The sequence below is a fragment of the Gadus chalcogrammus genome, chromosome 15, assembly GCF_026213295.1.
Source record: "Gadus chalcogrammus isolate NIFS_2021 chromosome 15, NIFS_Gcha_1.0, whole genome shotgun sequence".
NCBI classification, from domain to species: Eukaryota; Metazoa; Chordata; class Actinopteri; order Gadiformes; family Gadidae; genus Gadus; species Gadus chalcogrammus.
The window spans coordinates 9,544,115-9,570,662 of record NC_079426.1 but is presented as its reverse complement, the minus strand read 5'-3'; the positions used below and the strand labels follow the sequence as shown (position 1 = coordinate 9,570,662).

Sequence of the window (26,548 nt, the reverse complement as noted above, 5' to 3'; positions counted from 1 at the left end):
CCAGCAAGCCCCTAAAAGCTTCTTAGCACACATCTGTGTATGACCCACACCGACCGAGGTTTTTAAGCACATCAGCTTTGTCTCCAATGCATGAAATGACACAGGGGAAAAAAATTGCACACTCTAGTTAATCTTTTGTTTATATTTTGGGGCTTTTGTAAGAAACATATTTCCAGTGAACCGTCTCTCAATGCAATGTTACTTATCTAATCTTCACTCCATCGGGCTTCTTCTACTCGCTAATCATTCATCAGCTATGGAGGAAACATTTTACGTGACAAACATACAAAACACTGCTGCAAGGAATCGGCCGACTGCTTCTCTATAGCAGGTTGGCCACCTCATACCAGTGGTCAGTCTCTGACCAGGAGAGTGTGTCCTTTGTAGATGACTGTGTGCCCCCACTCAACACGACCCTCCTCCTCTCTCTCTCTCTCTCTCTGTCAGCCAGACCCTCCACTCCAGCTTGTCCAGACGGCCAGCTTGTGTCTGTGTGTCTCGGCCCTTTAAGATGCCCCCCTCAGCAGGGGCATTCATTAAGCGTGTGTGTGTGTGTTTCGGGGGTTGGTTGGCTTGTGTGTGTGGGTGATGGGGGAGGTCTCACCGTGGTGACAGCGCTTGTTAGCAGTTTGCGGCCGGAGCTGGAATGCTTGTCTCTGGCTTGTGTGGTTTCTTTTTTCTGTTGATAGACGAGAATGAAGGCAGAGGTAGAGCTGGGCAATATTGACCGATTCGAGTTTCGCCCTATTGAAACTCAATATCAGTAGTTTGACGAGGTCTTCTAGTTGTTAACTGCGTAAACGGGGGATTTTAGACACTTCATTATTTCGATCAGCCTTAACAGTTTAATCTAGCCTTTATCACTTTTATTGAAGCACTTTCAAATCATAACTGCATGTTTATATGCAATTCCATTAATGCAATTCTTTTGTGATTCTTTGTCCTTCTTTGCCCTCTATCTCCCTCTCCTTCTCCCCCTCCCGCTCTCCTCCTCTCTCTGTCCCTCTCTCTCCCCCCCCCCCCACTCCTTTCTCCTTCAGGTGTTCCTGACAGTGTACCTTAGTAACAATGATCAGCATTTTACTGAGGTGCCCGTTACCCCGGAGACGCTGTGTCGAGACGTGGTGGAGCTCTGCAAGGAGCCGGGCGAGGCGGACTGTCACCTGGCGGAGATGTGGCGCGGGTCTGGTGAGTGTTGGCTTGGTCGGTCACTTTGTCCTCTACCTCGAAAGTCACTCAGAAGAGAGGATGGGTGGTTTGTGGTGGGGGGCGGGGGGGGGATTAAGGAGGCGGTAGGAAAGTGGGAAGGAGGAGGAGGAAGGCTGTGAATCATGGCAGGTGGGTGATTATTTTTGGGGGGAGGGGTCATCGTGGGGTTGGATATAAATCAGGATTGAGAAATATCGATTATGTTTTGGAGGTATGGACACGTGGTTGTGTACACCGTGAAGGGACCCGTCGCACAGGTTTGAACTCGCTTTATTGTCGGTTCCCCTCTGCGTTGACAACGGCAAACGGTGTATAATGATGTCCTTGTGGTTGGGGGCTCAGCCTCGACCAGAGTCTTGCGGCGCCTTGATGCAAATTCACGGAGGAGAGTGAAGATAATTGGCGAATCCAGGGAAGTGGTCGCATCACACAATCACATCTCAAGGACCGCGGGACTTTGCTGCCCCGTCGCCATGGTAATGCCACCATAAAGCAGTCGAGAGGAGAACGCCAATTATGGTGCGCAAGTACCTTCACTAGGAGAATATTCATGAAGCGGCTGTTATGGAGGGCCGAAGACGGCTGGAGAAGATGGACGGTTTTGCACTCTTATTCCACTGAAGTTTTGCCGCCTACGTGAATATGCTTTGCGGTGGTGTGAAAGGAGAAGTATACTGTTTCTTCTGTCAATGGTGTGGTTTCACGTATCCGGTGCTAAATATCAACCCGGCCCTCGATAAGTCGTATACTTGGCTAACCTGTATGTGGGAAAAACAATCCGGGACAGATTTCAGTATGTTGGTATGCACGCTTTTTATACTAATTGTGTGTTACCGTTTTGTAAGGCTGATGCCTGAAGTTAGATTTACATACCGTCCAGAAAATGTATTGTTTGTGTAATGTTGTGATCTAAAAATCTAGTTTTGAAAGAGGGTACACTTTAGTGCTGTGCTGGTAATCTTGGATGTTTTATATGATGAAACACCTTGGAGGTTGAGAAAAGAATGGATCCATGAGCTCTATGGCTTAACTTAAGGCCACGATAATTGACTTCAAGACGGCACCGCCGGGGCCCCGGGCCTCTCCTTGTCTCAGGATCAGCCGGAGACGGATGTGCTGTAAGGGAATCTTCTGTGAAACTAGGGCAGCCTGGGAGCAGGCTCGTGCAGTCTGACAGGATTTACAAAGCGTCTGAGCAACGCACTCGCTCACGTTGCCATGGTCATGCGTATCCGTCACGCGCGTGCGAGTGAGTAGCTGGCACGAGCCGTCATTTTGAGCTCGAGAATCATGTCATTAAGGAGCAGGTAGGGGTTGGACATCCTGCTCAGACATCTACAGACATGGGTGTATTGTAGCTAGACTGAGGATGTTGGGATTGAGTTATCCAAACAAGCCGACCCTTTGCCCACAAACCCAAACATTGCTTCTGTGTGTGTGTGTATTGGGGGGAGCGGGAGTGTGTCCGTCCACAATGTGTTTGGGATCATGAGTAGGTCGTGTGTGTGATCTCGTGGTGGTGTTTGTTCTGCAGAGCGGCCAGTAGGGGACGGAGAGAGGATGTTGGATGTTCTCCAACGATGGGGGCAGCACAGGGGGGAGGTGCGCTTCTTCCTCCGCCATGACCGCGCGCCGAGCAGGGAGTCAGGTGAGTGGCCGCATGCAAAGACGCAGACTAACGCACACAGACCATAATATGCACATTTATAGCTATTTACATATGCACACACACACAGAGACACAAACACACCTTAAAGTACAGCTATGTTGGCAGAAGTGTATAGCGACAGGTGCCAACCTTTACACATTTATCTCTCGGCCATCTGGCAATCTTTGAGTTTGCACGAACTACTCACGCACTTCGCACACACGCAAGTGCACATTCACATGCACACGCAAGTTCGCCTGGCAATCATTTATGCACAATTCCTCTCATTGCTGTTGTAGCAGACATCTAGACCCAAGGACGACTCTCAGTTCATATCAGCTGGTCTGGGACTCTTAGACAAGCCCCTCCACTCTTAGCTCTGTATATGGTGTGCTGGCGGTCGCAGCTATGTCATCATAAGCCTGTTACTGTTCACTTTCCATCGAGTACACAGAAATGCTTTAGTATTTCTGTCCCGCCTGCGATCCTCTCAGACCCCACTTGCGTAACCCTGAGCCCTCTTATCCTTCTGGGCTGGAGTCTGGCAGCCGGATTAGACGGCACTTTACCGCCTTCCTGTTGTGTTGGCCCGCTCCTGTTGTTGTTGTTTTTTGTTTTACCACTCCGCTAGCTGAGCTAAGCTAAGCCCGCTGTGTAATACCAGGGTGGAAATTTACCTAAACTGAATTTTTCTGAGGGTACAGAAACGGAGGGTGTACAAGCAAGCCTAGCTCAGATCTTCCCTTCTGCCACTGCTGCAGTTTGTTCTTATATTCAATATCAGCATGGTTAATGTCTTACCGTGTATCAACTGTTAATGATAAAAAAAGGGGGATCGTTTTACCAACATCCCTTAGTTATGCATTCATTTTGTCACTGTTTTTTTTTTTTCATTTGACTGAAGTGTGTGTGTGTGTGTGTGTGTGTGTGTGTGTGTGTGTGTGTGTGTGTGTGTGTGTGTGTGTGTGTGTGTGTGTGTGTGTGTGTGTGTGTGTGTGTGTGTGTGTGTGTGTGTGTGTGTGTGTGTGTGTGTGTGTGTGTGTGTGCGCGCTTTTTCTCCCCTTCCTATAAAAGGCTCAGTTGTTCACTTTGACCGCCCCAACACAGTCCTATGTATGTAACTGGTCAAAGGTCAACCCACACCGTTATGTAATCCTAAGTGGCTTTTGTCATAGGGCACTCACAGAACTTCAAATATGGTCCAGTGGGCCCCTCCCCCAATCTCTACCATATGCTGCTTACCGTACGTGTACTTGGACACGCGCTTAATTAACAGGGGTCCTTGGCTGGCTGGGGGATTGTATAGTGAAGCAAATCTTGAAGATTATACCCAGTCACAAAGCAGCACTGATCCCATCTTTGTTTCCTACAGTGCGTCTCCTAAGCTCTTTCTCGACCCCTGGCTAATAGGTGTGCGTTCGCCTCTCCTCAACACACACACACACACACACACACACCCACCCCTAGATGTGTGCGCTCACTAGTTGCGCCTAGAAGGGAACCAGGCCGCCGGAGGAATGAGGAGGCGTCCCTTGGGGGTTGTCCTAGCAGTGTGTTCGTTGTGTTCTGAGAGGACTTGGTGATTTGAGCTCGCTCAGGGGAACAACATGTCTGACTGGGCAATGTGTCGTTCTGCCCGTCGCCCTTTAGCCAGCTCACGGGGCTCGGAGCCCAAGAGGAACGGAGTGAAAGGGCCGCCCGACAGGAGGATGGAGAACGGGGTGAGTTCCTATTTGCTGTTGTGTTGTGTACAGTCATTTCAGAATACTCTATACTGTATGATAATGGTTGTAACATTCCAAGATGATATCTTTTAGGACCTATATGAATTATATAGATATTAAAATACATTTACAAAGCTGCTGGGTTACTATGAATGACAAACAATGTCTCCTGGTGTGTGTGTGTGTGTGTGTGTGTGTGTGTGTGTGTGTGTGTGTGTGTGTGTGTGTGTGTGTGTGTGTGTGTGTGTGTGTGTGTGTGTGTGTGTGTGTGTGTGTGTGTGTGTGTGTGTGTGTGAATTTTTTTTTTTTTTTCGCTTCAAATATATTGAGTGTCTCCGACTCTCCATCCATCAGTATAATTACAAGGTTTCACCTTTGCACATGACAGAAGGATGTTGAAGGATTTGTAGTCGGGAAGGAAGAAGGAAACTAGTTTGGTCGGTTGCTGCTCGTGTCAGCAGACCAGAGTGCGATCACAGGCATCCAATATTTACTGTAGCATGTTGTTTTGACTTTAGGCTTATTAAGATGATATGCATGTATATGTTCTATACGTGTATGAGTGTAGCATAACTAAGTCAATCAATGTGTTGGTATGCTTTTGGCCAAAAGTCCTTCACGCAAACAGCTAGTAGTTTTGACAGTCTATGTGTCACCTTCATCCGGGTGATTAATGAATTGGCCTCCAGGGCTTCCATCCGTGCTATCGCAATAACAACTCGGGACGACTTTGAGTCTGGGATGCACCTGTGTTGTGTTTTCTTTTTTTTTTGCTGACTTTCATGTCTGGTCAGGTGGCTGCCCCGCGGATGGACATGACCCTGGCTGAGCTGCAGGAGATGGCCGCCCGGCAACAGCAGCAGATAGAGGCCCAGCAACAACTGCTGGCTACCAAGGTAGAGGGACACAGATGGCCCTTTTCCCCCAAATTAGCTCTGCTTCTTGAACCGATGCTTTGAACCTAGGCCCTGTCTAGTGAACCATCCCGCGTTTCCACAAGTTTTGGGCAGAATCATCATTGCACCATTCACATTGGAGGTAAACGGTTGTAGCATTCCTTTTGTTCCATCCTGTCTTTGCAATGTGTACAATAATGATACACCAACTGTCACCATGGTTCGCACTTCAGGTTAAGGAAGACCGGCATTTTTTGGTTCCAGCTGCGAAACGATCTATTTATTTTCAGTCAAAATTGGGTGCGCGAACTGCAATGGAACCCATTCCATGTTGGTGTAAAAGGGGTATGCGAGAGAAAGGAAGAGGATGGGAGAGTAGTCGAGAGAATGTCATGAGATGGGGGGAGAGAGGGATAAAAAGGGAGAGACGGGAAGAGATTCGATTGTTATACTTTGACACTATGACCATGTTTTTCTTTCATGCCAATAAAGCAATTGAAGTGAATTGAGAGAGAGATTGAGAGGGGAAAGGGGTGGGGGGGGGTGGGGGGGTGTAGAGGCTGTGAGTGAGTGAGAGATGGAGAGGGAGAGGGATGGATGGAGATGTGACTAGACAGACAAATGGGTTGATGGTGCGGAGCAAGGTTGAAAGACCCAGAGATGAAAGCACAGCCCCATCAGAGGATGGAGAGAGGGAGAGAGAGAGAGAGAGTGATTGTGGTGGGGTTGGGGGGGGGGGGCTGGAGGCAGGGGAAGACAACAACAAAAGGTATGCAGACAGAATGGATGCACTTGTAGAGATGAAGATGTAGTGCATGAGACGGGGCCAGGCAGTGGTAGAAACAGCCCCATGGTAGGCTTCAGGTGGTTTGTTTGTGTGTGTGTGTGTGTGTGTGTTTGTGTGTGTGTTTGTGTGTGTGTGTGTGTGTGTCCCCCAGGGTGGCCTCTGCCCACCATTGAACCAGACTCTCGAAGTATATGTTTTCTTCACTGGTGTGTGACTTATTTCTGAGCTCGGCTCGGTTTGATCGGTGACAAGAGGGGAAAAAATCATAACAAATTGATTTCACATATAAGTATACCTTTTCTTTGTTTTACATTTATATTAATGTTTTGAGACTGCTTATTGCATTGTGATCGGTATGAAAATGAAGTATGACCTGTCTCTGTTCATCAGGAAATCTTCACTGTTTACTTACTTACGTACTGAAGGTAAATGAAGTGAAACATAAGGTACAAGTACAGTAGAATGTGAGGTGATGGTTGGAATAGCAGTACCTTAATCTCTCCGTCACTGTCCCTGTCTCTGTTTCTCATGCTTCCTCTGTGCGGGCCCTGCAGTGTCATGTAGCCTCTCTAGCCGGTTTACGTGCATCGCCCCAGGCCCTCGGAGCATTGTGGCCTGTGGATAGTGTAGCAAGTGCAGGAATGTGACCCTGTACAACGGCGTAAGCTAGCAGAGGTACATGTTGAGTAAACAAGCAGACGTCCCTATTATGTCTCTTATCTTCCCACCATCGACCGAGCCAGCGCCGGATAGAGACTTGTTTTGTTCTCACCTGGGAGAAACTATCCGGTGGTCGCACCCAAACCTGGTGCTCCCAATCACCATTGATATTCATCGGTTGGCTGATATGACTCATTCAGGACATGGTTTCATCTGATTCGTCCGCAGCCTTGACCCATGTCGGCCAATGGGGGCGGCTCGCCCAGCATTTGAAGATTAGGTCACGGCATTGCGTTTTGCTGTCGTACATGTGAAGGAAGAGATGTGATTTATGGCGTACCTTAGTGGGAGGCGGTGAGACGGAGGCTGGGCTCCCCACTTTGTGGCCGCTTATTTATGTGATGAGGTGTGAACAAGAGTCCAGCATTCATGGGTTGATGTATAGATATACTATGTCATCAAAGAGGATGTTAAGGATTATTGGGCTGCTGATGAAGCTGAAATGTATTTATTTAAACATGGTCCGAAATTGTTAATTTCAGTAATGTAATCCAAACGTATAATCGAATGTGCTTGCATGGGGATCCTATCTGTGGGCGAAAGGTTCTTGGCCAGTGTTTCAGTAGGAGAACCAATTAAACACTGCAATAACATTACATCGTTTTTAGATAATGGGTCAAAGTACCATCACGTTCGGTAAATCAATAAAGTTGAGGCCAGAGTTAAGACGGTACGCCTCTGCCTCTTCGATTTAGAACACCACTCCAATATTTATGATGATACCGTGGTACAACATCAGCTTAGACGAAACGTGTTGTGGTTGGGTGTGGTTGAAGCGGCGCTTGAGCCGTACTTATGAGTCAAAGGTGGGGGAATCCCTTCGCCACACTAATCCATAGTGTAACCCGCTAAAGACCTCTCTCCCCCCCCCCCACCCCCCCACCAGGAGCAGCGGCTGCGCTACCTGAAGCAGCAGGAGCAGCGGCAGCAGCAGCAGGCCTCGGAGCAGGAGAAGCTCCAGCGGCTGCGGGACAACGTGGAGAACCAGGAGGGCCGCCTGAAGAAGGTGCGGGCCCTCAAGGGCCAGGTGGAGCAGAAGCGCCTCAGCAACGGCAAGCTGGGTGAGCCATTCAGATTAACACTATGGTGGCGCTCCGACATCTGGCTTACGTTCCCTTTTTCTAAATGGTATTTATTTAGTAAACATTTATTTTATTCAGGCCAAAAATAAAAAAAACACTTTGACAAATAAAACCGATCTGGTTATTTAGCCTGATCGAGTCTCAATCTGAAATGTTTTCAGAAACAGTATCAGTCATCAGTGAGCAGGTAGGGCTCATCTTGCTCATGCGTGCCCCCAGTTAGACACGCACATGGCGAGGTTTCATTCATTCCCTCATGCCCTTGCCTCCCTCACCTCTCCACCGTCTGCCCTCGACTCCTACGGTTATTATATATACCTTCACGAGACAAACAAAGTAGTCCACTAGAGCTGACCCCTGGCTCACCTGCGCCCCCCCCCCCCCCCCTGCAGTGGAGGAGATCGAGCAGATGAACAGCCTGTTCCAGCAGAAGCAGCGGGAGCTGGTGGTGGCCGTGTCCAAGGTGGACGAGCTCAGCCGGCAGCTGGACATGCTGAAGAACGGAAAGATGGACGCCTTCCACGACAACCAGAGCTCCGTTGCCGAGCTGGACCGCCTGTACAAGGAGCTGCAGGTGAGTGTGTGCGTGTGGGAGGGGAGGGTGTGTGTAAGTGTGTGTGTAAGTGTGTGTGTGCATGTTCTGGCATGGTTTCTTTTTACCCTGTGCTCACGTGTTTCGAGGAATGAAAACAAAATAAGGAACTCGCTGGCAATCCGACAACTCAACAGCCATGTGTTGAGTTGAAACTCATCTAGGTTCTTTGCAAGGGAAAACACATTCTCTGCATGGTTATGTTTCAATATTTGCAACAAGCCAGAGCCTGATTTCCACCAACATTTGGTGATGCAGACCAGTGGTTGACATGAGCACTGAACAGCACTGAACCGGAAATTGCCATGGGATCTCAAACTGTTATGTCATTATTATGAGATTGTTTCTTGTTCTTAAGGGATTCGATCCAATGTCATAAGACTTACTTTATTACCGGTAGTTGGATATCAACTTTTTACTGTACCAGATAGTACCTGTCGTTTTAATTGCAACAAAGAACATTGCATTTTTTTTATAGGCCTGCTAGTATGACGTTATGTGCAATGCGTCAATAGTATTTTAATTATTAGGGTGCAATCATATAGTAACAAACAGGTGGTCACTGATGGTGAATACAAACCAAGACTAATAAAATAGATGGGACGGACATAACATAATGTTTTTATGGTTGGCGTCCAATATAATAATATATTCCCTGGGTTTACCTTTTCTCCATTATACATTGACTTATTGCGCTACAAAGAAGAACAATTTAAGCTTTGGGCTTTAAATGTCATTTAGTAGCATTTTGGGGTTGGCGATAAAAAAATAAAAATAAATTTGAGGTTGACATTAAGCTTCAAACCCAGTACTTCTCAGGCTGGAATTCAAGCGATAATACACCCTCCAGCCCCTAACCCATGTTCTAAATCCCTCCCGTTTCCCGTCCACTGTGTGTCTTGTGCAGCTGCGCAACAAACTGAACCAGGACCAGAACTCGAAGCTGCAGCAGCAGAGGGACAGCCTGAACAAGCGTAACCTGGAGGTGGCCGCCATGGACAAGAGGGTCAGCGAGCTCAGAGACCGCCTGTGGAAGAAGAAGGCGGCGCTGCAGCACAAGGAGAACCTTCCGGTGAGAAGATGTCTCACACGCACGCACGTACACACACACACGCGCACACGCGTAAACGCAAACACACAAACACTCGTCTTACAAAGATGTTAGTCACATGCCTCACGTAGAGCATAAACAGACACACACAAACACACACATAGGTGTGTCTTGGAGGAAACACACACCTGTCTCACAGCGAACACGCACACCTGCCTCACAGAGAGCACACACACCTTGCTATCACACCACAGTGATCTCGGATGACACACACACACGTCTCACAGAGAACACACAAACCTGTCCCACAGAGACGTACACACCTTGCTACCACACCACATCCACCATCCACATTGAGACTCCCTCGATGTCTACCCAGGTAGTTTCTCCTTGCCAGTAAAACATACTCACATTGCCCTGGTGTTCTATGCTCCTGCTGGACCAGGCTCAATCAGAGCTCCCCCTAGTGGCGAGAGAAAGAATAAATACTGTTTGTCTCCCTCCCTCTCCCTTTGTCTTGTTTGACCCCCGGAAGCCCCAGCACCCCAGCCATTCAGAACAGACCTCTACCCACGTAAGAGACTCCTCAGACCCCGACAGCACTCTCCTCTCTGTACCGGGGGGACCCCTCACGACTTTACCGACCAGAGATACACTCCCTTCTAACCCATCTATCCATCGTTTTCTTTATGTTTTTCCTCTCACCCCTTTTATCTTTGATTTCTCTACATCCTCACTCTGTTTGAAAAACAATTCTGGTGGAGGCCTAATGATTTTATTTATTTGTTTGACCATATGACAGAGGTGTTTTATCTTTTTGGGTTAGCATGCCTGTTTCCCCTCAACTGCGAACAGCGAATAGTTTAGCAGTTAGAAATCAGGCGTGGAAATGGGGAGGGAAGGAGGGAGGGAGGGAGAGAGATCCTATCACAGCTTGGCTCACTGTTGTTAATCCAACAGGAAACTGCTGAAATGATCTGCCTTACCCCTCACACGCTCAACTTGTCACAGAAGGACAGACAGGGATAGTTTCGTAGTGGTAAGGGTGATTGACTCCCAGCCGAAAGGTTCCGGGTTCACAGCCCAATGTTCCCAGTGTCCTTGAACACCCAACCTGCTCGTTCATGGGACAAAAACAAATCACTGTCACTCGCTTTGGAACAATTTCAATTCTAGTGTCATTGCTAAACAGTAAAAGCGGAGGACGGCTCAAAACAAGTAAAGAGGCCACGACCAAGCCATCTTCGCTCCCTTTAGACGTCGGATCTGCCTGTTCTCTCTCTGAACTGCCCCTCCACCCAGCCTACACTAAGGTGGTCTGCCACAGCGCTGCACGGGGACTGCTAATTCAAAGTAAACAAACTTCTCTTTGAACCCGAGAGGGGATTAACCTCATCTTCGGCAAGTTGAATGGGAATGAGATGCATTACGTCATAACATGATAAAAAAAAAGCATAAAAAAAAGATTTTACCACAACGGGTTCTTCGTCTTGTTTCCTTCTCATGACTAACAGCACAATTTGAAGTATCTTTTTAATACCTTTTTTTATTTATTTTTTCACAGTACATAACAATTTCCCAAATCTTGTTGAATGAATCAGAAATGGGAAATGTGTCAATCATCTTTCTTTTAAGGCATACATAAAGTTTGACATTAAATGTGTGTGCATGAATATGTGTGCATGAATATGTGGGTGTATGGTGACGAAGCACTGAATAGGCCCTCAGTCGGGAGGTGATTTACCCACACCCTGCACAGAATCACAATGAGTGGCTGTTTTTCACAAGCACACAAAGACACCCTCCACACACTCCATCCCGCCTTCTCCTGGCTTCTCCCGGACCCCACGCGGGCAGCCCCGGCCTGGCTGACATCATCCCCTCCACCCACCTCCTCCACCAACACCCCCCCCCCCCCCCCCCCGTCCAACCACACCAACCCAACAGAGGTTCTCTCTTCATGGGTGTCAGTGTGGTGTCCTCCCCTATCATCGTCTCAGTTCCCCCACAGCAGAGGGACAGATGGAGAGATGAGGAGCGTATTAGACCTGGACATGATGGCACTGTTGGGGTTCTTGAACTGCTTTGTGTTTTTGTTTTCTCAAGAATGGCTATCCCGTTAAAGAGAGGGCATCAAAGGACCCTCACCCCCAGGTAATTTAGTCAGCTCTTTCTCCTGCTCCTCCTGTTCTTGTTCTTCTCCTACTTTAAATATCTGCAGCATGACTCTGCAAAACCAGAGGGACGCGTTTGGCGTCCTACTCTTGGCGGGAAGAGTGCAAATCAAGTGCATCCTGTTTTTATAACGGGCCTGTGAGCTCCTCTTAATGCTCCTGGCTGTGTAGGTTTTAGCAAAGCCACTTTTCAATGCTCTGTAGGGAAATGCGGATTGCACGATATTTGGGTTGTACGTTAAAAAAGAGGCGCCAAGCGACGGCCTTTGTTTTGTTTGCAATTTTAAATGTGGTTATTAAATTCCTGAAGTCTAGGATTATTTTTTTGCTAGGTACAAAAAAAGAAGGAAATAAAATTTGGAATGTACTTTTGGTTCCGTCTGACTTCCCTGAAAAGGGTTCACTGTGTAATGGTTGATCTGGTGTCCTAGCATTCAAGGAAATGTTTTTCCTTGAATAAAAAAAAAACGTATTACTTTAAATGGAAAAGCCTCTATTTTCCATGTTGCCTGGCTCTTTCTAACCCATGCTGCTTCTCTATTTCCCCTCTCCCGATCCTTCTCTCTCTCTCTCCCCCCTCTCCCCTCTCCTTATCTCCCCCTCTGCCCATCGTCCTCTCTTCCTCTCCCCCTCCCTCCCTCCAGCTGCCCTCCGAGGGTCCCGGGGCGCAGCAGTCGGGCCCGTCCCGTGTGGCCGCGGTGGGCCCCTACATCCAGTCCTCCACGGTCCCCCGGGGGCCCGTCAGACACGAGCTCCTGGTGAAGCCCGCCTACCCGGACGGCACCGCCACGCTGCCGGCCCCAGACCCCCAGGGCAAGGCGGGCACCGGTAATTAGACACACACACACACACACACACACACACACACACACACACACACACACACACACACACACACACACACACACACACACACACACACACACACACACACACACACACACACACACCATCTGTAACTTCTGGTCAGGTTGACTGAAGCCAAAGTCAAAATGGACGTGCTAGTCAGGTCCGTCTATAGGGATAGCCCCTTCATTTCAGTTTACGGTCTCAAAGGGATTTACAGCGCCACATAATGTGCCACCCCCTATATAACCGTAAGCCCTTGGATTTAGATGGACGGCTTAAGAAGGAGCACAGAAGAGGGACCCCTCCTTCCAGGGAGGGTTAGGAATCCGATAAGTGCTGAATGAGCAGATATATATTGGTAGAGCAACACAAAGCAGAAGTTGGTTAGATTAAGAGCTACACCCTGTAGTACTCTGTGTACTAATTATTTAAATGAATGCATTCTTAACTTGTAATTTAAGAATGTAATTTGAAATTTGTTTGTTGGTCTTGAACAAAGTCTTGAAATGAATATGACTGGAGTGTGCTGTCCGTCATTAGGAGCAGAGGATTCTGGGATGCCGTGTGGTTGTGATGTTACACTGAGTTCAGAAGGTAGTTGGTTATGTCCCCTTTCTGCCTTGGCTGCTGCTCTGTTGCAGTGAATACTGGCCCTGGAACATCTGTGATCACTGTTGCGTTCTGTTCCATGTGCACTCTGGTTTGCAGTGTGTGTGTTGTTCTCTTCCACTCTCAGGATGCCCCCTCGATTAGGAAACAAATGTGTAGCATTTCTTTCTCTCTTGTTGTTTCCCTATGCTACCACAAGGTGGAGGTGGAATGCAGATTACTTGTAGCTAGTGTTGTAGGATAGGTCAAGAAAAATGAAAAATTTCTGTTCTCTTCCGGCTGGCCTGGTATCTATTTTTATGGCTACAATTAATTGCTATAGCAAAGTTGAAAAATTAAAATAAACAAAAGACCATAGGCGACTCCCCTGTACATGGGGGTGTGTATTGGTGTTTGGCTGCAGAGACATCTCTTATTCAGAGATGCCGGAGCACTTCCCCCGCAGCCCTCTTCCAAAATGTACCCCCACGCCCCTCCCGGTGGGTGCCGTGCCAACGGAGCACCGGCTTTATTAAAAATGAATGACACCCCACCAAAGTTATTCCTAACGAAAAACAACGGCTATGGGACGTCCCTACTCTGTCTTGTTCTCTTTATCTTTCGTCCTCTTCCTCTCTCTTTCCATCTCCTTTGCAGTCTCTCTATCTCTGTTTGTATCTCTCAAACCTCTCTTCCTTCTCCCCCTTTTTTCTGTTATTCAGAAGAAGGGAGGGGGTTTCTTGGTCTGCTGTGGTGGTGCATGCTATCTCCCTTTGCAGGGTGAACTGTTACGCAGTTTGGGTGGGAGGGATGAAGACCGAGGATTGGTTGAGGACTTGGTGTGGTGTGGGCGGGGTTGGGGTGCGGGGGAAGGCAGTGTGGGCAGGCGGAGTCTCGCCACCGGTTCATTCCCATCCCCAGCACCTGTCCTACGGGGCGGGGGCCACTGGATCGAGCTTCAAGACCCGAGTCGCTGGGCTCCACGTGTGGATCCTTAAGGGGGGTGGGAGGGAGGGGGGGGAGAGATACACCCGCCACCACACCCAAGCTGCGTTATGCCTCGATCCGGCCTGCAACATGTCCCTAGAGAAGAGTGAGGGGACTCGGCCGTTGGACTCGTATTTATCTTTTTACTGTTGTTTCTTGTCTCTTATTTGCGTGGTTGTCCCATCTAGAAGCCATGTTCTTGCTTAAGCCTCTGAAAGAACTCCGCGCCAAGAGAAAAGGTACTGCTGGACCTGTGTGATGCGTCGTCTTCTTTGTGTGGATTATTTCTTGTTTTGCGTGCGTGTGACTCTTTTAAAATAGTTTTTCTTTGTTGTTTTCTTTGCGCCATTCGAAAGATAGGATGCGGGTTTTGACCCTTTATCGACTATTGTATCCTGTTCTTCTCTTTGATTTGCACTTGCTGTGCTGTGGTTTGTTTCCAGTTTGTTCCGCTCGGTTCTCAACGCACGTCTGTGTGTTTCTAATTGGGTCATCAGAAACAAATGGACGCTCTGGGGGAGTCCGACTGTCCCCCGCCGTCTTGTTTCCACTTTGATTTCCTTATTATTTTGTTGTGTGCGTTTGAGTCAGAAGACTGAGAGCATATTTAGAGAGAGCTCCCGACTGCTGTTCAGAACAATGAATGGCTATGACAGCAAAGCAAATAGACGCCTTAAATACAGTCTCTGTCTACCTGATCCAGTGTGATGCCATGGAAGTGTCCCGATGAAGTCTGATCTAGGTCCCATGTCGGGTTTTACTTGCCGTTGTGTGACCTGATTTCCCTGATCCAGTCCTTTTTTAAACGCGCTTATGTCGTTCCCTCTCTGTCCCCCTAGGCCCGCAGTCTGCCAAGCTGGCTGAATGGGGCCCTTCGGGGCCCGAGTCAAACACCAACGGTCACGGGCAGTCCGCCACGCTGCCACGGATGCCTTCTCACGCATCACCCATCGCAGAGCCAGGTAACACACGCACACACACACACACACACGCACATGCACATGCACACTTCATGGTTTATAAATGTGACCTTGATGGCTCACGTGTGTGTTTGTGTCCCAGATGATCCAGAGCAGAAGAGGGACAGGAAGGTGCGTCCCTTCTCAATGTTTGAGGCCACGGAACAGCCCTCAACCGGCCTGCGCAAGAACCAGAGTAGTGACGACCTGGTCCGAGACGCCCAGGTGAGAGGAACTACTGCTGTCTTAATGTGATCTTTATTTCATTGAAAGTTATTGTCTTAATTTATTTAGTCTTAGAAAACTGTAGTTGGTGACTTCTGCGATATCTTTGGACCCTAGGAAGTCCAGCTGACCACACAACTTCCCCCTTCTCCGATAATAAACCAGTAATCTCGTATATGATCTTAAATCTGTCCCCGTCATCCGAAAGTGTACGAGTCCCATCATCACAGCTCTCCCTGTCCGTCTGGTGCTTCCCCCCTCCCCCAGGCCGCCAAACACCCGGTCAAGGTGCCCCCGCCCGTGCCCACCAAACCCAAGGGCCCGAACGGAGCCCCGTACGGCAAGCCGGGCCTCAACACGGGCACCTTCCCCAAGGCCAAGCCCTCCTCGTCCGGCCAGCAGCAGCAGCAGCAGCAGCAGCAGCAGCCCCAGGCCCCTGCCCCGGGACGGCTCCCCCTCCCCGCCAACCAGAGTCAGACGCTGCCGCTGCCCTCCAAGCAGGACGCGCCGCCGGCCGCCACCGTGAGGCCCTTCACCCCCGAGCTGCCCAACTCCAAGCCCCAGACCCAGACCGCCAGCTCCATCTACTCCATGTACACCCAGCAGCCCGGCTCGGCCAAGCCCTTCCAGCCCAGCGTGCAGGGGGCCCTCACCAGGGCGCATTCCCGGGGCAACGGCTTCGTCAGCGGTGAGACCCGTCCTGGTTCTCTGTGTCCTCCGGGGGTTAGTGGTAGCGCTCAGGAGGTCGAACCGTCACCAAACCGTTCCGATTCCACAATTAATGAAATGCAAATGATTCAAATTACTATCATGTATACATTTTCCATGATGGTGAAAAAAATCGTTTGGAAATGGGATATCCTCTTTTAAATTAATTGTTATTTATCCTGTTGGATACATCTTCAAACATGTCGCTAAAGACACGGACTGCGGAAAAAGCTTTTTCAATAGATGCATCACCATGTCATCTATAGCGTCTACAAGGTATACGATGCAGGCTGCTAGCCATCAAATAAACCCCCTTTTCAGACGTTTCACAGATATGTAATATTAATGATTTTAATGACCCCCCCCCTTGTTTCAGTATGAGGGGTGGGGTGGGCTAACATCACGGAGATGCACTCTGCTCATTTGCATATGCCGTTCTGATCTTTCCCTCCGAAGAGGAACGTTGCATTACACCGCCCTGTTGAATCTACGCGTACACGGGAAAAACAATTACCCACGCGCCACTGGGCAGAGGAGCAGCGACAGGGTGGCCAGGCCAGCTGGCCCCTTCCCCACACACACACACACACACACACACACACACACACACACACACACACACACACACACACACACACACACACACACACACACACACACACACACACACACACACACACACACACACACACACCGAGATGGGCCCCCCATTCATGCTGCTTGCCGGAAGCAAATATGGAAATGATATGAGGGCATATTGTTTTGTCAACGGCGCCCGGTTCTATTCATAGAACCATTTCTTACAGTGAATTAGATTCATGGGAACGTGTGTTGCATAATTTGTGTAGGTAATGCACAAAATGCCTGTGGTTGTGTTGTAATGCGCTGGCCTGTTTGTCTGGTTTTGTTTATCTTCATTTCATCTGATTAACTTTGAACTGCTTAACAACCTTTGCATAAACATAGTGAAAGTATGTAGAAAATTTACATTGGCTGTACATTTTTGACGTCCATTCGATAAGTGTTCATTTAGTGCTCTGATGCGAAGCCAATTCATATTGTGTTGTTTATTGAGCTGGATGGATTTTACCACGTCATTGTGCTTCACCATAAGAGCGCTAAACCTAATGTGTGTGTTGTGTACAATTAATAACGTGTGTGTGTGTGTCCGTGTGTGTGTGTGTCCGTGTGTGTGTGTGTGTGTGTGCCCGTGTGTGTGTGTGTGTGCAGTGTACGGCAAACCAGTGATTGCGGGTCCCCAGTACCCAGAGAACCCGTACATGGACCAACGCTCGTTCGACCAAGAGGTGGACCACAACGGAGCCGGCCCTGCCTTCCAGGGCCCCCCGGGCCCCAGCGAGGGGGGGGCGCCGCCCGAGACGGAGCGCACGCCGCGGCCCCTGAGCCCCACCAAGCTGCTGCCGTTCATCTCCAACCCCTACCGCCACCAGAGCGACGGCGACCTGGAGGCCCTGCGCAAGAAGCTGTACAACGCCCCGCGGCCCCTGAAGAAGAGGAGCTCCATCACGGAGCCCGAGGGCCCCGCGGGGCCCAACATCCAGAAGCTGCTCTACCAGAAGGCCACGCTGGCCGCCTTGGAGACCATCATCAACACGCCCAGCGGGGAGCCCGAGAGGGCCCCCCAGGGCGGAGGCGGCGGCGGGGGAGGGTCGCAGGGGCCCTACAGCCACCCGGAGCGGGGCGCCCCCCGCCAGGACGAGGAACGGACTCCGGCGCAGCGCGGGCCCAGCTCCTCCGTCCGCCCCGCCCCCGGCCCCGCGCCCCCGGCGGAACACACCAGACCGCCCGCCCGGGAGGACTTCACCCCCCCGCCCCCCCCGGCCCACCCGGCGCCGAGGATCGACGAGTCCTTGTTCCCGCCGCCGCCGCCCGCGCTCCTGGAGGATCAGACGGCCGCCAGCCCGCCTCCTCCCCCCCCGCCGGAGGGCTTCCCGGAGGAGTTCCCCCCGTACCCGCCGCCCCCCTACCCCAGCGGTGCGGAGGAGCAGGGTCTGACGGAGGACTCCTTCAACATGAGGGCCCCGGAGGTCACCGGACAGGTTCAGCTGCCGCCGGTACGTACCTTCTAGAGCGCTAGTGCTAGAACGTAGCATGTAGCGCTGTTGAGTTGCTGGGTCGTTAGGACGTAGCATGTAGCGCTGTTGAGGTGCTTGGACGTTAGGACGTAGCATGTAGCGCTGTTGAGGTGCTTGGACGTTAGGACGTAGCATGTAGCGCTGTTGAGGTCTTTGTTTGTTAGGAGGACCTAGCATGTAGCTCTGTTGAGGTCTTTGTTTGTTAGGAGGACCTAGCATGTAGCTCTGTTGAGGTCTTTGTTTGTTAGGAGGACGTAGCATGTAGCACTGTTGAGGTGTTTGCTCATAAGGACGTAGCATGTAGCACTGTTGAGGTGTTTGCTCATTAGGAGCTAGCATGTAGCACTGTTGAGGTGCTTGGTCTGTTTTTTGTTGGTCTTGGGTTATTGTCAAACCCAGCTTCCAGGAATTACAGGCTGGGTCAATAGTAGTCTGTAGTCTGCAAAACGAATCCCTGTCAAAACTCTTTCCCCTCATAGTAATCTATTAAGTGGGAAAGGGTTGGTCATGGAAAGTTTTCTTATTCAGCTTAAAATAATCTGATCCATAGCTTGAACTCAGTTTCTGTATCCTCTGTTGGATATAAGAGGTTTCACTGTAGTGTTGCAGGTCGCAGAGGTTTTTGACCCAATTATTTCTCAAAGGGCCCTGACACTTAAACCACTCCACATGTTCCAGCCCAAAATAAAGTAAAGAATGCACCTTTTTTTTATTGCCCACTTGACTAATCATCTTGCATAACCATTGGTGTTTTAGTCAAGCAAATAGTGGGCTGTGTTAGGTTGGATTAGAGATGTAGTAAGAACTGTAGGAACTGGTTGTTTTTGTCAAAAGACAGGGAAAGCTCAGAGTGAGTGTGGAGCTCGGAAGACAATTAAGCCTGGCAGTCGAGTGTGTATAATTCAAGACGAAATGAGTCTGATCCTCTGCAAGAGATGGCCCCTCCACATCCACGCAGAAATGAGAACACCTATCATATCTACTCCTCATCTCCAGACCGTAGGAGTGGAAGCGAGAGGAACCTTTTCTCACCTCATGTGTTTTTTTGTTCCCTTCCAGGGCAAGCGCACCAATCTGCGGAAGGACGGCTCGGAGCGCATCGACCACAGCATGAGGGTGAAGTTCAACCCCCTGGCCCTGCTGCTGGACTCCTCCCTGGAGGGGGAGTACGACCTGGTGCAGCGGATCATCTACGAGGTGAGACACCCATCTATAACCATGGGGGGGGGGCTGAATAAAGTAGGATTTTCTCTTATTTAGCAGGCCTTCTCCAAAGAGACTTGAAGGGAATACCGATTAATGTAATTCAGGAGCAGGTAGGGGTTTGGAGCCTTGCTGGAGGATGCCTACAGATAGATGGGACTCAAACCCAGAACCAACTTTTCGGCTCCGTAGCCACTTTCCAACCTCCTACCCCCCATGTGTTGATTCCTTGCTTCCTATGTTGTTTTTGTTTGTATACCCTCTCGGGGAATCTCTGTATTTTTGTGCATGAGTGCTGATACCAGCAGGCTGAACAATAACTAGGGCAGAGGCCTTTACTGCGTGACTCACGGCTCTCTCCGACCCTCCTCCCCGTCAGGTGGAGGACCCCAGTCAGCCCAACGACGAAGGCATCACCGCCCTGCACAACGCCGTGTGCGCCGGCCACACGGAGATCGTCAAGTTCCTGGTGCAGTTCGGGGTCAACGTGAACGCGGCCGACAGCGACGGCTGGTAGGTCCACTCGTCCACTCCCTCCCTCCCCCCCCCCCAACCCCCCCCCCCATCCACCCACCAAGCCACCTCCCCCCATCACGCTGCCTTACTCAATCAACCCACTGTTCATCACCACGGCGATAATAGAGCTATGGTACAGTGTGTGATCGCTAATGTATATAGTACCAGCAGGCAGCACAAAGAAGCCTTTCTCCCCCCTTCTCCCCCCCTCTCCTCTGAGTCCTATCAGTGCTTTTGTCAATTCTTCATTCTTCTTTCTTTATTTTTTTCCTCGGCTCTATCCGCGACCTCCCCCTCCTCCCCCACCCACCCACGTGCCCTCTCCCCCCCATCTCCCCTCTCTAACCCACCCTCCGTCTCCCCCCCCCCCCAGGACGCCCCTGCACTGCGCGGCGTCCTGTAACAACGTGCAGGTGTGTAAGTTCCTGGTGGAGTCGGGCGCGGCGGTGTTCGCCATGACCTACAGCGACATGCAGACGGCCGCCGACAAGTGTGAGGAGATGGAGGAGGGCTACACCCAGTGCTCCCAGTTCCTCTATGGTAAGCTGGTGTGTGTGTGTGTGTGTGTGTGTGTGTGTGTGTGTGTGTGTGTGTGTGTGTGTGTGTGTGTGTGTGTGTGTGTGTGTGTGTGTGTGTGTGTGTGTGTGTGTGTGTGTGTGTGTGTGTGTGTGTGTGTGTGTGTGTGCGCGTGCGTGTGCGCTTTTCGGGGTTTTGCAAGCATACATTTTATACACGTACCATTTGATGAGAAAGGAAATAAATTTCGTGCAATGTCGTTTTTTGGAGGACACAATGTTGTCAGTAAGTTACTTAAAGGGGACATATTATACCACCAGGTGTGAGTGTGATTAGCCTTACAAGCCGTTTAGAAAATCTGCCCCATGTGACATCCCTAGTGTGGGCGTGTCCACCTAGATCTGTGCTGGATAGATCAGTCTACCAGCCTACCCAGTGGACTGCTGAAGTAAACGTTGCTCATCTATCCAGCACAGATCTAGGTGGACACGCCCACTAGTGATGTCATATGGGGCAGATTTTCAAAACGGCTTGTAAGGCTAGTCACACTCACACCTGGTTGTATACTATGTCCCTTTTAAGCTACTAACTTAACCAGCAAGTTACTAGTTAAGCATTTGCAATAACCATTGATTGAATATGGCCAAACCAAAAAAAGGAATGGTTTGAGAGTTTCAGGTGAGGGGTTTTGATGAACTCCCCCCCCCCCCCCCCCCCAGGTGTGCAGGAGAAGATGGGCATCATGAACCGCGGCGTGGTGTACGGCCTGTGGGACTACGCGGGCGAGAGCGAGGACGAGCTGGCCATCCTGGAGAGCGAGAGCATGACGGTGGTCCGGCGGGAGGACGAGGACGAGGTGGAGTGGTGGTGGGCGCGCATGGGCGACGCCACCGGCTACGTGCCCCGCAACCTGCTGGGGGTGAGGAAGCCCCCCCCCCCCCCCCCCACACACACACACACACACACAGCGCCCCCGGAGGAGCTGTGGCACAGGGCTCAGAGATGACATGGAGGGAAACCGTTTGAAATGAATCACGAGTTTCAATTCAGAACTCTAACTTCCTCACTGTATTTTAAGGAATATTTGAATACCGTTTTTTTCTTATTTAACCCATCAAGTCGCCCAGCGTGAATATTTCTACTCTAATAGACTGTCTCGAACTTTCCTTACGCACACCCAGACTAAACGGGCGAGAATGAATTGTGTCTGACCTGTGTTTCCTCTTCTGTCCTCCGCAGCTCTACCCCAGGATAAAACAGCGGCAGAGAACGCTCGCGTAGACACAACAACAACTACCTGGACATTACTCATCCGCCAAATTTGGAAGAAGTATCTTTTAAACGACGCACAGCTCGCCATGTGTCCTAGAGACAAACGTGCACTAAAACCATGCACATGCGTGGGCACGTGTACTAAAGACATGCACAGGCGTAGTTGTTTGAACCACCGGCGTACAAATGGGGCCAAGAAGCAAATGAAGAATGGAGGAACGAGAAGAAATGAAGGATATTTTCTAAAGACTGAACACTAGTATACACTACGTCTGGGCCCCGTATCTTTCTACAAGGACAGGGCTCCCCTGGCACTTTCCTACACCTCCAACAGAGGATTTCCACACTTTTTCCACAATATTTTCCAGGCTAGTCTGTGTAATGTGTTGAGGGGACGAGACGAATGGCATTATATATATTATATTATAATTAGTTTCTATTTTTATGTTTTTGATTTATTTTTTTCCTAACCTTGTCATGATCACATTTATAGCATCTGGGACAGTATAGACAGAAAAGTGACTGTGATTCAACTGTTGGTGTGTAAATCGAACAAGCAGTATTTGTAACGCTTTGAGCTATGCTTTTGATTACTCCCCCTCCGCCCCGTCTTAACTACACGGTGATGATGGAACTCCCGCTCATTGTAGGATATATTTCGGTTACCATGACAATCCTCTTGGGGCTTTGACCTCAACTCTGTTGAGTAACCATGATTTCATGGGCGTGTCGTATGTCTAAAAATGTATGTCTTATCCCTTGTAATGGAAGAAGAACTAAAATGCAGTCATTGATACGTCATGGCGGCCGAGTGTGAAGCGGCTGGGATGAGGATCAGCACCGCTAAATCTGAGGCCATGACTCTTAGCAGGAAACCGATGGATTGCTTACTCCGGGTAGGAAATGAGTCCTTAGCCCAAGTGAAGGAGTTCAAGTACCTCGGGGTCTTGTTCGCGAGTGAGGGTACTATGGAACGTGAGATTGGCCGGAGAATCGGAGCAGCGGGGGCGGTATTGCGTTCGCTTTACCGCACCGTTGTGACGAAAAGAGAGCTGAGCCGCAAGGCAAAGCTCTCGATCTACCGGTCGATTTTCGTTCCTATCCTCACCTATGGTCATGAGGGCTGGGTGATGACCGAAAGGACGAGATCGCGGGTACAAGCGGCCGAGATGAGTTTTCTCAGAAGGGTGGTTGGCGTCTCCCTTAGGGATAGGGTGAGAAGCTCAGCCATCCGTGAGGAACTCGGATTAGAGCCGCTGCTCCTTTACTTAGAAAGGAGTCAGCTGAGGTGGTTCGGGCATCTGGTAAGGATGCCCACTGGGCGCCTTCCTTGGGAGGTGTTTCAGGCACGTCCAGTGGGGAGGAGACCTCGGGGAAGACCCAGGACTAGGTGGAGAGATTATATCTCAACACTGGCCTGGGAACGCCTCGGGATCCCCCCGTCAGAGTTGGTCAATGTGGCCCGGGAAAGGGAAGTCTGGGGCCCCCTGCTTGAGCTGCTCCCCCCGCGACCCGACCCCGGATAAGCGGAAGAAAATGAGATGATGAGATGAGATACGTTGTTTTCTAGGAATAATGGCAGCGCTGTTGTTGCATAAACATGGCTTTTCCTTGTTTTATAACAACATTGCTTCTTTCACTCACTCCACTCTCCTCCCTGGTGTATGACGCCTGGAAACCAAACTGACGCATCTTCCTTTGCACAGACTTGGCGATACGGTTGAGATACCAGAGGACACATTGTTTTTCCTTTCTTTTAATTGTTGTCACGGCAAACATTAAGCTAATGCTACAGAATGCAACACTTGTACAGACGGCTTTGTGGAAATACATCCATTGGCAACTAAAATGGAAATGTATGAACTAATTTTTTGTTTTGCGTTTTTTTTATCCCAGCTGGTTACAGATGTAGAAAAAGTAACAAGAACCACATTTTTTTTTGTCAAAACAGTAATATCACCCACTTCATTCGGGCTGACAAGTCCAAGCATATTTGAAGAGATTTTGATGAATCCTCTATTGAAGTCACCGCTTACGTTACTGAGAGCCCACCAAAAGCATATCACTGTCAAAGCAGATGTATTTATTTTTGTTACCTTTTACTATTGTTTTTTTTTTTCTTCTTGTCAAGACTATGTTGTAACCACACATGTAGGATTTTCAGATATTTACAATAAAATACTTTGTACTAAGAAGTGTCGGCTACACATGTTCTCATTGCTAGCAAAAACATCAACTCTCCAAAAAGGTTTTTAAGAATGCTGCCAAAGATAAAGTATATATTTAGCAACTATTGTTAATAACTGATCATTGAAAGGCCTATTTTCAAATGCTCAAATAATTTATAATAAGCCTCAGATTTATTCAATTTTAATATCTGCTCAATCGTCTACTCTTTACTAGGACACAGTGGTCCATTTGAATGTATATTTGAACCAAATCAAGTAAGATCATGCTGCTCTCTCAATCTTTTTATATAGGTTACAGACTGCAGTCAAAGATTATAACAGGAGTTGCATTACAGTTACTGCATTAGTGTTATAGTCTTGAAGAGGAATTCAACATGACCATAACGTGAGTGTTGTGCACGATGAGAGGAATTAAAGCCAAGCACAACGTCTGTGTGCCCCCTAACCATTATAATGGCTGAGAGAAGATTCTGCGGCTGGGCTGAATCCGTCAATAACACCAAATGGGCTGTTATTAAACATTTAGACGATTCACTTTCTTCTTACCCTGGGGAGCCAGACACTTTAATAAGTAAAATAATTTTAAAACTGCGCCGTGCAGTAAGAGTAGCCCGGGCCTACCTTACACAAAGCGATGCAACACAGATAAAAGTGATTTGAACTGCAGCAAAAGAATGAACAACTGTCTGCTTGCTCTATAAATAATAAATGAATGCAACCGCTGGTCCATTCTTCTGAAGGACCAGCAGTTATCACCATTTATTATTTAAGTGGTTCTGAGTGTTAGGTCCTATAACTGACCTATGTAGGTCAAAACATCAAACAAAGTTATTTTTTATATGTTAAGTATCTTGTGTTTTTGTAGTCTTATGTAACTAGTCTTGATTAATGTGTTCCTTCATAAAGACAATAAAGCCTAATTAGAAAATGTGCACTTTCTGTCCAGCAGGTGGCAGTGGAACGCCGCCTTCCCGCTTTACCGGGCAGGTTGCGTTACCTTTCTCACACCAACACTCTGCGTAGGTTATCGCTCAATATTGCGTCGCGGACACTACAAGTAAGCGAGCGAGAGAGGGAGAGAGAGAAGAGCAATTTTTTTTGTTTCCCAGTGCTATCAATGAAACAAATGAACGACCCGTGCCATTGTGACAGTCTCGTCTCCAATAAGTGAAGAGGGCGTGCCACCTGTGACAAAAAGACGAAACTACAGCGATATTCAAGAGTCTGGCGTCTCAGTTATAGGGTGAAAAGTCCACTTTTTTTTACTACCCTCAGTGACTTTCGCAACTGGTTGGCTATTCCCGATCTTCTATAAAGGAATCCACACCCGATATAGGTAAGTTGAGCTCTACATGGTGTTTTATTAATAAGTTATATTTTTAATGTAGCAATATAGGCCTACCTGATGCGCTATAGGAAGTATAGCGCATCCGGATGAACATGGATCGAGTCCGCGGCATATGACAGAGAGGGACCAGACCACCACTGCCGATCTTGCACGTCGTAGCCTATACATTTAAGAAGAGTCCGTGTCTTATACATCCTATTTATTGTACAACCTATATATAATAGGCGATATCCCAAATGATAGAGAATACGAGTACGTTATTTGGTCTCACTTAAGTTATCATGATCGGAAATTGTACGAAAAGTGTTAAAATACTGACAATACTTGTAGCTGCTGGTGCTTTCGACATGCGCTTGTGTTCTGACGTGGATCATATTTGCCTACTAATCATATCCCGTGGTGTTTGTTTATGACGTGCCAGCGATGGGGATTAAGCAGCTGAGCATACATTGGACGGTGCGACGCATGATATGTAGCAAAATGACTCATACTGAAGCACCAAAGCCACCAAGTCATCCATCAACGCGTAATACTGTCCTACTACGAAGGTGTTTGACGCGACGATTGGTTCTCCCGGTCCCCATCAGGGTTGCTCGTCGTGGCTTTTGGGTTGTGTGCTTGTCTCATGAGAGGCCACAAGTTATTTGATTGACATACTTCAGACATCTGATTACACATATTTTTATTTAAACATTTTCCAAAAAATTAGGATTTTTTCTTTTTACCATGAATATAATCCCCTTTGCATTATGCTTAACAACCAAAGTTATTCTATTATGAGTTTTTGAAAGAGAGTCCAGTGTTACAGACGTGTCCTTGTTTTCAGTAAATGCATCGACAACATAATAAAGGGCGTATTGCTATTCGAAGAGGAACACTGGTGTCCCAAAGTTGTTTACTTTTTGTTTATCAGGAAGGGTTTCACAATAGCAGCAAATCGCTCTATTGATGCACATATCAATGGCTTCGATTGTCATAGATCCATGACTGACTGACAAACACACACCCATACACACACACACATTCAAACACACTCACACGCACACATCCGCACGCACATGGATGCATGCACACATGTACACGTATCCATACACATGCACTCGCACAAACACATACACTTGACAAGCACACACACACACACACACACACACACACACACACACACACACACACACACACACACACACACACACACACACACACACACAC

At 48.8% G+C, this 26,548-nt stretch overlaps 1 protein-coding gene across 3 annotated transcripts in view; it reads left to right on the top strand.

Moving 5' to 3' along the window:
• The window catches only part of tp53bp2a (tumor protein p53 binding protein, 2a), a 32,035-nt gene extending 9,440 nt beyond the window's left edge, over positions 1-22,595 (top strand). For 2 of the 3 annotated variants that reach the window (XM_056608815.1, XM_056608814.1), the window contains 19 exons: positions 1,041-1,188; positions 2,744-2,857; positions 4,508-4,578; positions 5,376-5,477; positions 7,871-8,045; positions 8,459-8,640; positions 9,566-9,730; positions 10,245-10,283; positions 11,816-11,863; positions 12,528-12,711; positions 15,147-15,269; positions 15,370-15,491; positions 15,759-16,179; positions 17,430-18,274; positions 19,355-19,492; positions 19,878-20,011; positions 20,388-20,554; positions 21,250-21,449; positions 21,770-22,595. In XM_056608815.1, coding sequence (XP_056464790.1) covers positions 1,041-1,188; positions 2,744-2,857; positions 4,508-4,578; positions 5,376-5,477; positions 7,871-8,045; positions 8,459-8,640; positions 9,566-9,730; positions 10,245-10,283; positions 11,816-11,863; positions 12,528-12,711; positions 15,147-15,269; positions 15,370-15,491; positions 15,759-16,179; positions 17,430-18,274; positions 19,355-19,492; positions 19,878-20,011; positions 20,388-20,554; positions 21,250-21,449; positions 21,770-21,811 — 3,420 coding nt within the window. In that variant the 3' untranslated portion in view covers positions 21,812-22,595. The remainder of the gene's footprint in view (positions 1-1,040; positions 1,189-2,743; positions 2,858-4,507; positions 4,579-5,375; positions 5,478-7,870; positions 8,046-8,458; positions 8,641-9,565; positions 9,731-10,244; positions 10,284-11,815; positions 11,864-12,527; positions 12,712-15,146; positions 15,270-15,369; positions 15,492-15,758; positions 16,180-17,429; positions 18,275-19,354; positions 19,493-19,877; positions 20,012-20,387; positions 20,555-21,249; positions 21,450-21,769) is intronic. The other variant, XM_056608816.1, reaches the window with a different exon arrangement.
• Positions 22,596-26,548: the final 3,953 nt, after the last annotated feature.